The sequence below is a fragment of the Panicum virgatum genome, chromosome 8K (genome assembly GCF_016808335.1).
Source record: "Panicum virgatum strain AP13 chromosome 8K, P.virgatum_v5, whole genome shotgun sequence".
Lineage (NCBI taxonomy): Eukaryota > Viridiplantae > Streptophyta > Magnoliopsida > Poales > Poaceae > Panicum > Panicum virgatum.
The window spans coordinates 41,215,671-41,227,190 of record NC_053143.1 but is presented as its reverse complement, the minus strand read 5'-3'; the positions used below and the strand labels follow the sequence as shown (position 1 = coordinate 41,227,190).

Sequence of the window (11,520 nt, the reverse complement as noted above, 5' to 3'; positions counted from 1 at the left end):
AGAGATCTCCTCGACTGGCACGAACTTCGGGCAGAACCTTGGTGGTTCTTGTTGTCGCGGGTTGACCCCGATCATCTCCTTCTGCGGTGGTGGTGGTAGTGGTGCCTGCAATTTCTCGAGCTGTAGTCGCTGGGCACGGAGCTTCTCTTGCATCGCCTTGCAGCGAAGCTCCTCCTCCCTCAACTTGTTGTATTGCTCTTGACGCTCTGCTTCAGTGAGCATGGTCTGCTTCCCCTTCGCTCTTGTCGTCATCTGTGGCTCCGAAGGTTCTGCTTCCAAGGCCTGCTGCTGAGCCCTCCGCGCCTCTTCGATGCGAGTGTCGATGCGACGCATCGCCGCGATGTCTTCGGCTGAGACGCCGAGGTCCAGAAAGTTGACTTCAAGCTGGCCATCTGCAAGGGCGTCAACGGAGATGCCGTCGCTGGTAGTCCCGTTCGTCTGTGTTGCTGCCACTTCGCCCTGCGAGGGTGTTGTTGTCGTCGTCGTCGTGTTCTCCGAAGTGGCTCCGGTGGTTCCTCTCTTCTTCGTCGCTGTCATGTGGTGTATCGAACCGACGGATGGGCGCCAAATTGTTGGTGGAGAGCGTCTCCAGAACGGACGGACACTACAATAGTAAGGGACAAGCACACAATTCAGGCAGTAAATGTTCTCTCTCTATTCAACGTGTCCCATCAATGAACATTACAAGGGGTATTTATAGGTGGCATTACGCCTCCAATGTACAATTACTCTTTTGCACCCTTACAACGGTCATATTCCCGGAATATTCCCGGACGTACACGATGATTTCCAAATCCCAGCCTACGTGCGGTACAACTCAAAAGGGCCCACAACTCCAGGCAGCCCTCTTCGACCTGATCGACGAAGACCGTGGGGGCCCACTGACCACTCCTCGTCAGGATGCTTGTGTCGCCTGGTCTTCGTCTGTCTTCGTCTTCCGACCCGAGGACCCACGTGACAGGCCATCTCCGCGCTTGCTCTTGACATCGGCTTCATTGCTCCTGACGTCTTGTCTTCGCGCGCCTTCGGCGACCGGCCCGAAGGTGGTGTCCCCAACAATAATATTCCGGAAAAATCCGGGATGTTACATCCTCCCCACGCGCAGCTGCCCCGCGTCAGAAAGATTGTGTTTTTCTCGCAGCTTTTCTTACGTTTCATGATCAATCGTAACCCTGAAAAAAATCAACAATTCCATAACCGTATATTCAAATCAAAATTCGATTGTACCTTTACGTTCATTTTAACAAGAGCTTCAAAATAAGATTCCACTTGAATATATATTTTGCTTAAAGTGGTGAAGATACTTTTAAAAAAAAAGAAAAAAAATCAATTTACTCCCCTCAACTATAGCCAAAATCTGAATAACCTACTAAACTATAATTTATCCCCTAAACTATGTTATTTAGTTTGTTTTACTCCATAGCATAATTTATCTTTTTTGTTTCTCCATACACAAGTTGGATTTTAATTTCAAATTTTGTAGAATAGTAGTGGACATCACAATACATATTTACTTATTTAGAAAAAGTTTTATAATTTTTCTCGATTAGTTTTCATATAATTTTGAACTCCAATGGTTAATTTATTATTAAATAGCCTAAGCTATCAAAATAGTGATAAAAAATTATGATTTACTTTTCTAACATGTATTATGGTGTGTACTATTGTGTTATAAAATTTCAACTAAAAACTCCACGTATGCATTTAGAAATAGAAAAGACAAATTATATTAGGGGGTAATTTTAACCAAATGATATAGTTTACGGGGTAAAATAAATTAAATTATTGTTTAGGGGGTTATCTAGACTTTAACTATTGAAGGGAGTTATTTAGACTTTTTACTTTTTAAAATAAATTTTACTTCATCTGCCATATAAACTAGTCACAAGTCATCTTACTTCTTATCAGGAGCTAGAAGGTTTACTTTTTCTAGAATTCATATACTGCAATGTTACCTTTTTTTACTTTCACAAAATATAAAAGTTACTTTTACACAGATATGAAAGGTTACGTTTTCTAATATTAATGTACTACATTTTCATAAAGTACAAAGTTACATTTTTAGCATTGGCCCTAAAATTATTTTTGAAGTAAATATATCAACTTTAATTTTTTAGAAATCTAGTGAGATTAGATTTCCCATTATAAAATAGGTTTGAGGTCCCTTCTTTTAAGATTAAATGGAGAGATCTCTTTATTTAAATTTTATCTTTTTAAAATGGTGAGCTTGTTTGACGTTAATTCAGAGTTACGGACTATAAAATACCAGCACATTTTCGTTTGAATGTTTGTGTCAAGTTGTAAAATTTCACTCCATGTCGTTTGAATAAGTGGCATGATTTAAATCTCAAACACACTCTGTGTTTTGAAAACCTACCATAACAAAACAAAAAATACGAAGCAGCAGAGCCGAACCCACAACACTACCAAGAACAGAGCACCCAGCACAAGGAAGCCGACCCGACCCGCCCTCCCCGTCGCCGTCGGGATGGCTTCCTCGGCGGCGTACCCCGACGCGGACGAGAATCTTGAGGCCATCATCACCCGCATCGAGCAGAAGTCCCGCAAGATCGAGACCCTCCTCAAGCAGTAACCCCCCTTCCCCCTCTTCTCCTCCCGACCTCCTCCTCCCCCGCTTCTTGATTGGCCCAATCCTTTCTGCGGCGGCGCGCGCAGGTCGAAGCCGGTGGAAGCCCTGAAGACGGCGCTCGAGTGGTCGCCCCTCAAGATCCGCGACGAGCGATGCAAGGTCCGAATTTCATTTAAATGCTCGGTCTTGCTTCTACCATGGATTCGATCTGGGTTTCTTGACGGGGAGTGTTGGTTGGGCGCAGTCGGCGAACTGGATCGTGGTGCACCGGGCGATGATGGCGATCAGGGACGTCGACGGCATGTTCAACTCCCTAGATCCCGAGTACTACGACATCCTGATGAAGTGAGATACACTTCTCCATTCCTCTTTTCCTCCCCTCCATTTTCGTAATTTGCTTCCAAGATTCAACTTTCTTGGTCAGAGCAGGGCAGTCTTTTACTCTTTTTGTTGTTTATTACTCTGGACGGTGTAAATTGCCTGTTCCTAGTTTGGATTCAGGATGTGTATCACTGCATTGTAGCATTTAGTTGTGTTGATCCTCCCTGAATGTGTCATAGTATCGCTGAATTGAAAACAACACGCCTTAGCTAGCTTCCTACGGAACCTCGCTTGTTATTTTGATCCTGCCATGCTCGTTTCGATCTGTCAATGTGTCCTGGTTGGGACTTAACTTTCAACCATTTTTCCTTTTAGGGACTAAAAATATTAATAGCTTTAGAAAATAAATTCGACAATGATTGTATTGGAGTATATAAATTTGTTTTGGGGGGCTGTTGCTCTCTCTAGATAATGATATCTTATACATTTTTGGATCAGCCATATGAAACAAGGTGTAGATCCCTCTTGAAAAATTCTCCATAATTTTTACAGATATATTTCAGTAGAAATTCGTGACCAAAGCTATACTTTGAAGTCAGGGTGCAAATGATATATGTGTCTGAATGTGTACAATTTTTAACACATTTGTGCTACAGTTGACAGAGAATTTTGTAGTGTGGCAGTTTGTCTTCAAGAGTTAAACAATCACTATACTTAGTCTTACTGAAGCATTGAATTTGGATATATTACTTCTGTTGTAATAGTGCTTTCTGCAGTCTGCACCTTCATGTTTGATCTAATGAACTGTTAAAAAAATGTTTGATCTAATGAGTAAGGAGATATGCTGACTGATTTACCTAGGCTTATCCACATTACCGCTCCTATTTCCTATTATTTATTTGATAAGTTGCAATTGCAACAATTTTTTTGACAAAATTTATGGCCAGATTGAGTTGTCTATACACTATTTCACTGCAATTCTTCACTTTATTCATTTGTGTGTCACTGTGTCTCCAAACATCTGCCAACATATGATTATTGGCTCCTTTGGTAGCACACAACAACAACAACAACAACATAGCCTTTTGTCCCAAGTAAGTTGGGGTAGGCTAGAGATGAAACCCAAAAGAAACAAGAAACAAGGATAAGAGAAAAGAAAAAAAAAACACAAGATAGAAGGTAGAGATAGGGGTAAACAGAAAAACAAGCAAACGTCACGGTTCTGGCACATTGATTGATAGTCTCCAAGCGCTCCTATCCATAGCTAAATCCTTGGAGATATTCCACTCCTTGAGGTCTCTCTTAACCGACTCGCCCCAAGTCAGTTTAGGTTGACCTCTACCTCTCTTTACACTGTCAACCCGCTTTAGAACCCCACTACGCACCGGCGCCTCAGGAGGCCTCCATTGAACATGTCCAAACCATCTCAACTGTTGTTGGATCAATTTCTCCTCAATTGGTGCCACCCCGACCCTATCCCGAATATCTTCGTTCCTTTGGTAGTACAGCTTGTGCTTATTGCATAAACTGCTTATTTAAAAAGCTGGTGGAAAGCAGCCTCTGCTTATTGCTTCTTTCTAGTTCATCTCAGAATCTGCATACTAATAAGCTACTGTAAAATCCTGGAGTTTGGTACAACATCTGCTTTCTTCTGCAGAGAAGCTGGAAATAAGCTTTGGTAAACAGGGCCTATAGCAGTTGCTCTATGAGCAGTGAAAGATTCTGGAGTGAGGCATCAATATTTCCTTGCATGCTCTTCTGTGTATGATTTTTGTGGAAAGCGGTGTATGAAAGCCGTATGATGTAAAGATGAATTTTCTTGCAGGTACCTTTATAGAGGATTATCGACAGGGGACAGGCCAACTTGTGACCAGTGCCTCAAAATTCATGAAAAACTGACTGAGAAAGCAGGCTTAGGATGTATATTGCGGTCGCTTGCCGATACTGTAAACACTGTATGAGCTTGTGAGCTTCATCTATGAGGTTGGACAGAACAAAGTTTCCTTCCTGCTCTGTGCTGCGATAAATCACAGCAGACAACTTAGCTGTATGAAAATTGTTGGCTAGTTATTTAGATCTCATCTGGCAGTTTCGGTTAGAGCATCATTGTACCTTACTAGAATGGCTGAATCTGAACTTATGTAGTATTATGTTGTTTTGAACTCCTTGTACTAGACTGTTGGGTTTTTTCTTATCTTACTATAGTAAAAATTCAAGAAACATGACTTTTTGGCCCGAATTGTTAAGCTTCAACCTTATGGTTTTGTTCTTGATATTAACGTGAATGTGTATTATCTAACTATTGCGAACGGGTGCCGAGCCGAGTTGGTTAGGTGGCCTCAGTAGCACTCCTCAGGTACTGGGTTCGACTCCCGGTGAGAGCGAATTTCAGGCCGAGGTTAAAAAAATCCTCTCGTCTACCTGCACGCCAAAGCACATGGAATAGGTCCCGGCTCACCCCGGCCCGCTCTCATACGGGGTTACGGTATGAGTTACGGCGCCTCTGTGTAAGGGTGGGGCAGGGGTTCGGGGGTTTTCTAGGCCTGCGTGAGAAGGTCTTTTTTTTACACTAATGCTCGGGCGGCTTGCCCCTCGCAGGTCTAGTTTTTTTGTATTATCTAACTATTGAACCTTTGTTTTGTGCCTAAGTGTGCTGCCTCAATTTGCAGCCTCTTAATGTATTTTGTGATCAGAATGGCTATTCTTCTCTCTTTCCCAAATGTCATACTTACAAAAAGAAAGGGAGAAGGCATATGATAAACGCTGAAAGTGAAATTATTATATGGTGATAGAATAACATGTAACAATCATTTTCTGAACAGTACCTGTACTAACATTCTCATCTTGGTAAAATAACACTAAGCTAAAACATTGGTTGAACCTGAAACATATCTTCTTAAAATATGTCAGAATAATAAAATTGCATACATATTATACTCCATGATTTTAATGACTTTTATGAACAGCCAAACTATGTGAGCCCTGGAATATTGCAACAACATTCTGCATTCAGTGACCATGGAATGGTTGATTGTGTGAACGAAGTTCTAGTCAGATTTATCTAAAAACAATGAAGTTCACCCCACAAAATGCAAGTTTGCATCAGAGGCCATAGAGCACGAACTTTAATAATCTCCCAAAAATCATAGGCCATCATAACACATGAACTATAGATAAATTGCATAGGAAAAGCCTTACAAGTACATCGAAAGCTGCATGATAGAAGCAATCAATACCCAAACTTGGTACTGAAGTCTAAACCATTTTATTATTATATCCTTCGTACTAACAGTATCTCCAAATTAACAGGATCATCTCCAGGATTTTTCCCTTGAGGAAACAAACGGCTTATTATTACCGGAAACATTACAAGTGCATGACTCATTGGGAGAAGCTTATAATAGCCAAGATAATACAACTACTAGAACATGATGGGATCTGCACAGCAGCCGGCAGAGATGCCCATGAGCCCATCCATGGCCTGCCCGGGCATGTCATCGAGCAGCCAATCCTCAAGCAGCGAGAAGGTAGCAGTGCTCGCTCCCATCACCGGCGCCACCACCATCTCCAATGCCGATGACTTACTGACATCGCCGGTCATCACAATCTGATCCTTGCAAAGGATGGAAGCTGCAGCGTCTTGTTCTTCCTGAAACTCTTGCATGGTGACCTTGCAGTTAGCTGCTGCTGCTGGTGATGGCCTCATCCATGTCTGGAAGAGGTTGGAGATGGCACCAGTCTCATTGTTGCTCGGAGCACTGGTGCAGGTGGTGTTCGGGTAGTTGTTCATGGGCTGAAGGCCTGCTTGAAGGCCGTGGTGGCTGCTGCTAGTAGTAGGGCTGTAGTAGTTTGGACTGGTGACTGCATTGGAGGGAGCGGTTTGGAAGGTGTCAGCTGGCTGTTGCAGCCGCTTCACCTTCTTCTTGAGGTGTGTGTTCCAGTAGTTCTTGATGTCGTTGTCGGTTCTTTGAGGGAGGTAGGAGGCTATGGCTGCCCACCTGCACGTGTGCACAAGATCTGCTAATTGGACACCAAATTACATAATAAAGTCTATGGCAGATTATGCTGTTATACAGTCAGTCAATCATGGTTTTGTTTAGAACCACTTCAAGCTTGGACTCGCCATCTATCAATGCAAAATGGAATTTGCTCAATTTTTAAGCTGGTGATGGATATGAAGTTGACAAGTTCAAGAAAGTTATAAATCTATTTAGTTTAAATGCAACTTCTATTTGGTGCTCACGCAGTTGTAGATCAACAATTTCAGGATGTTCGAAAAATAGTAATCATTTTCAGGAATGGTGATTACTTGTTGCCAAGCAGCGCCTGAAGGTGGATGATGATCCCTTCCTCATGAGGAGTGAAGTTCCCGCGCTTGATCCCAGGCCTAAGGTAGTTCGTCCACCTCAGCCTGCAGCTCTTGCTGCACCTCATCAACCCTAATAAATCAAACACACACCCAACATCAAACCATGAAACATACTTTCTCTCAAAAAACTAAACACAAACTAGAATCCACACTTAAAGAAGATCAAATCCCAAGCACAACCAAACATCTATACATAGCGACAATCTGAACCGATTGACCATGCCAAGAACGCATCTGATGAGCTGCTGCCTGAGATCAACGATCAACTAACCTGTGTTCTCGGGCACGGAGCGCCAGTTCCCGGGGCCGTGCTGCTGGATGTAGGAGACGAGGACGATGTCCTCCTCCGGCGTCCACGGCCCCTTCTTGACGCCGACGCCGTTGTCGCAGCACGGCGGCCTCCCCATACCTGCTGCTCTCCTACCTCGGATACACTAGCAGCTATAGCTAGCTAGTAACCTAGAGCTAGCTAATAACCTTAGCTAGCTAGTAGATAGATAGCTACAGGCAATTAGTCGAAGCAGCAAGTCGTAAGAAAGCTATGGCTGCTGCCTACACAGCCATGGCCCTGCACAATGCAACGGCCAATCTCTGAAACCTTCTGGCCTCCTCCTTTTATTCTGGCACACGGCCAGCAGGCCAAGTCATCACCAGCAGCACCTGCTGCATTGCTGGCTGCTAGCTTTATCCCCTACCTGTCCCCTTGCTGCATCTCGCCGCATGTGAGTGCTTATATACTGAATGACCTCATAAGCCGCCCCCCCTGCGCTGCGTGTCTTCTGCTTTCGATCTCGCACTGTTGCTTTCCGATGCAAAAGTCAGCCAGGTGATCACATGAACGGCCGGGCGATCTTTGCTTTGCCTTTGTGCGTGTGCAGGAACGGTTGACGGCGTATTGGGCTTCTCTTTTCTTTTCCGCTGTGGCGCTCATGAGGGCAGTAATTGCGCTGCGTTTGTTTGCTCACTTGCATTGCGTCGTCGTCGTCTCTCCAGATTTCTTGGGCATTGATGAGCACAGTGTGTGTGTGCACACCTGGCATGTATGTGCAGGCTGGCTGCTAGCTGGTCTCTGATCTCTTGCAGTTCAGAGCTCAGACTTCACAGGAGCTCCTGAAGAATTTTCAGGAAAAACTAGATCACTTTTTACTCATTACCGAAATCGATTGGCGATCCTGTTCACTTTTGCTTTGCAAAGAGATAGACCAGCAAGTCCTGGACACGGCACACGAGCACTACATGCATGATGTACACGTGAGTGGATTGATTCAGTGAGCAACCTAAAGTTTGTGTCGACACGGCCTACATAAATAATCGTTCTTTAGATGGAGTAGATGTCATATTCCCTTTCATCGATCTAAAAATTAAAAAATATTATACTTCAATTTAGATGGTACGGTGTTCTAGGTTACCATACATACATCGACAAGTGTGGTATGAGAAGTAGTGTGCGTCAAATCTCACTACGGGAAACAATGAGTTTGCCGTGTGCCAGAAGCACACGGTAAAGTTTTTGCCATGTATTGCACACGACAAACGGCACACGGCAAACAGGCGTCGGCAAAGACGACCTTTGCCGTGTGCAACTTATCGGGCACACTGCAAACACACTATTTCCGGTAGTGTCTAGCCTAATTCACGTACTCAATATCAAAAAACAAAATCTCGAGCTTAACAAAAGATCTACTTGCAACTAACTATACCATATTGAACTTGATTTTCTTTAATTTTCTTCATTCCCTCTAATCTCCCTCGCGGCGCGGACGACGCAGCTTTCAAGTGGCATGTACATACAGTCGACGCCATGTTGCATTTGCACTGACGCGTGGATGGAAGTGGACGCATCGATGCTGGTCCAACCATGAACACCATCAGCGCCATTGTCACATGGACATGGGCGACACGAATCAGACTGTGACAACAAAAAAAGCAAGCAGTAATCGAGTCATGGGCGAAACCGCGCGTAAAGTCCTGCCGTGGTTGACCTCAGAGTTTACATGTACTTATATAAAAAAAAAGATTCGATGCAAGTCAATGTTTATCCCGTACGTACATACGCGCGTACGAACGAGTGCATGCACGAGCTTGCACACGCGCGACGGTCAAAAGTAAAAGGAAAAAAAAGCAATACCAGCAACAGTCAAAAGTGCACGCGTACTGCAGCAATACATGCAATTATATAGTCAAATTTAAGTTATTTTTGAAGAACTTGTATTGATAAATAAAATAAGCCACAGCAAAAGAAGTGATATTTTGCACAATTTTTTGTTAAGATCGACGAGTGGTCAAATTTTTGTTAATTGCGCTGCGTTTGTTTGCTCACTTGCATTGCGTCGTCGTCGTCTCTCCAGATTTCTTGGGCATTGATGAGCACCCTGTGTGTGTGTGTGTGCACACCTGGCATGTATGTGCAGGCTGGCTGGTCTCTGATCTTGCGGTTCAAGTTCAGACTTCAGTACAGCAGCAGGAGCTCTGAAGAATTTTCAGGAAAACCAGATCACTGCTTTATACTCTCATTACCAAAATCGGTTTTGGATCCTTGTGGTGTGGATCCTGACCGTCGATGTCTTCACTTTTGCTTTGGGAAGAGATAGACCAAGTCCTAGACACGGCACGAGTGCTACATGGTGCACACGTGAGTGGATTGATTCACTGTACAACCTAAAGTACGTGTCTACACGCCCTAAATATATATATTGTTCTTTTGATGGAATACATGTCATATATTGTTCTTCATCGATCTAAAAAATAGTATACTTTAGATGGTGTTCTAGGATCACTATACATCAACATGGGTGTGGTAAAATCTCGCTTAATGGCCTGTGTGGGGGTAGAAATTTCATTTGGCATTGGACTGAGCCCCATGGTAGGTCAGGGGGGATCCTCTTGGGAGTTAACCTAGATGAAATAGAGGTGGGTAACATAGTAGATGGGGATTTTTTTTCATCAAATTCAGACTTAGGAACAAGAGTGATAAGTGATAACTTCCATTGGGTATTGGTTGCTGTTTATGGGACAGCACAGCCAACCTTCAAGGATAAGTTCCTGATTGAATTGGTCCAGGCTTGCAGCAAGGAAAAGCTACCCCTACTAGTTGGGGGAGATTTCAATATTATTAGAAATCCTGGAGAAAAGAACAATGATAGATTTGATGGCAGGTGGCCTTTCTTGTTCAACACCATCATTGATGGTTTAAATCTTAGAGAATTGGAGATGTCTGGTAGAAAATTTACTTGGGCTAATTCTCTACCTACTCCAACTTTTGAGTGTTGGTTTTGTTTTTGTTTGACCTTGGTCAGCAACAGAATCAGCAGAAAAAGGAGGGATATCTTATCCCGTGACCTTAGGGATCGGTTACCAGAACCGATCCGCGATTGCCTTGATTGGGAGGTAATCCTTAGCCCATTGGGCTCGGCCCTGGGCCTACAGTGCTTATAAATAAGAGGGGGTCAACCCCAGGGTTAGTAACCTATCATTTTCCACCACCCACCGATCAATCAGAGCACTGGAAGGCTCAGAAGTGCGAGCACCACCTCCGGGGCAATGCCGGTGGCGTCCTGAAGGCCGCCGCTACACCTCCAGGACTCTCAAGGAGCGTCTGCGCTTCATCCCCGACGCCGTCAACACCGTCGATGACGTCGCTGCTACACCTACTTCCAGCAGCGCCATGGACACCACTACTGCTGGTATAAGACCGAATTTAATCTATTCCGCATCAGTTGATGTACTAGAGATGATCTTCTTTGGATTAGTGATCCTGATTAAGTCAGTGCTAAGTTTCTGTTAGATTAATTCCTAACAATTGGTATCAGTCGCCTATCCTAATCCTGGTTAGATCTCCTAAACAAACCCTAAGTTTTAGGTTCGGTTTACATGGTGTAGATCTATCTATGCATGATCTTTTTCAAGTTTTATCTACTCAGTTAAGTTTCATGTCATGCACACATGATTTAGTTAGATTTTACTTAAGTCAGAGGTGTTTTTCATGCCTAAAACCCTAGATCAGTCACGGTTCTAGGTGTTTTTCATGTTTTTAGTTCAAGAAATTGAGTTTTTCTTTAAGTGAGTGGCCTAAACCATCTCGGTTTTGGGTCAAATTTCATGCATAAGTCAGCACGAATTGAGATTAGAAGGAGGGGAAAACTCAAATTCAGATCCAAAAGAAAATGCCCATCCCAATCCCTAACCCTAGATTAGAATGAAATAAGATGAGAAAAGAGGGGGCTTACCTCACACTGACGTC

General features: G+C 43.6%; 2 protein-coding genes across 2 annotated transcripts; one reads left to right on the top strand and one right to left on the bottom strand.

Annotated features, from left to right (window-relative positions):
• The first annotated feature begins 2,366 nt into the window (after positions 1–2,366).
• On the top strand, positions 2,367–5,150 carry LOC120644694 (actin-related protein 2/3 complex subunit 5A-like). Its single transcript, XM_039921371.1, has 4 exons — positions 2,367–2,589; positions 2,677–2,749; positions 2,835–2,935; positions 4,737–5,150. The coding sequence occupies exons 1-4, from the start codon at positions 2,489–2,491 to the stop codon at positions 4,870–4,872; spliced, it is 411 nt and encodes a 136-aa protein (XP_039777305.1). The 5' UTR covers positions 2,367–2,488; the 3' UTR covers positions 4,873–5,150.
• A 978-nt stretch (positions 5,151–6,128) lies between these two features.
• On the bottom strand, positions 6,129–7,960 carry LOC120644693 (transcription factor MYB60-like). The gene is made up of 3 exons (XM_039921370.1): positions 7,552–7,960; positions 7,221–7,350; positions 6,129–6,909 (listed from the first exon to the last, which is right to left on the bottom strand). Exons 1-3 carry the CDS (start codon positions 7,685–7,687, stop codon positions 6,333–6,335), a joined length of 843 nt encoding a protein of 280 aa, XP_039777304.1. The 5' UTR covers positions 7,688–7,960; the 3' UTR covers positions 6,129–6,332.
• Positions 7,961–11,520: the final 3,560 nt, after the last annotated feature.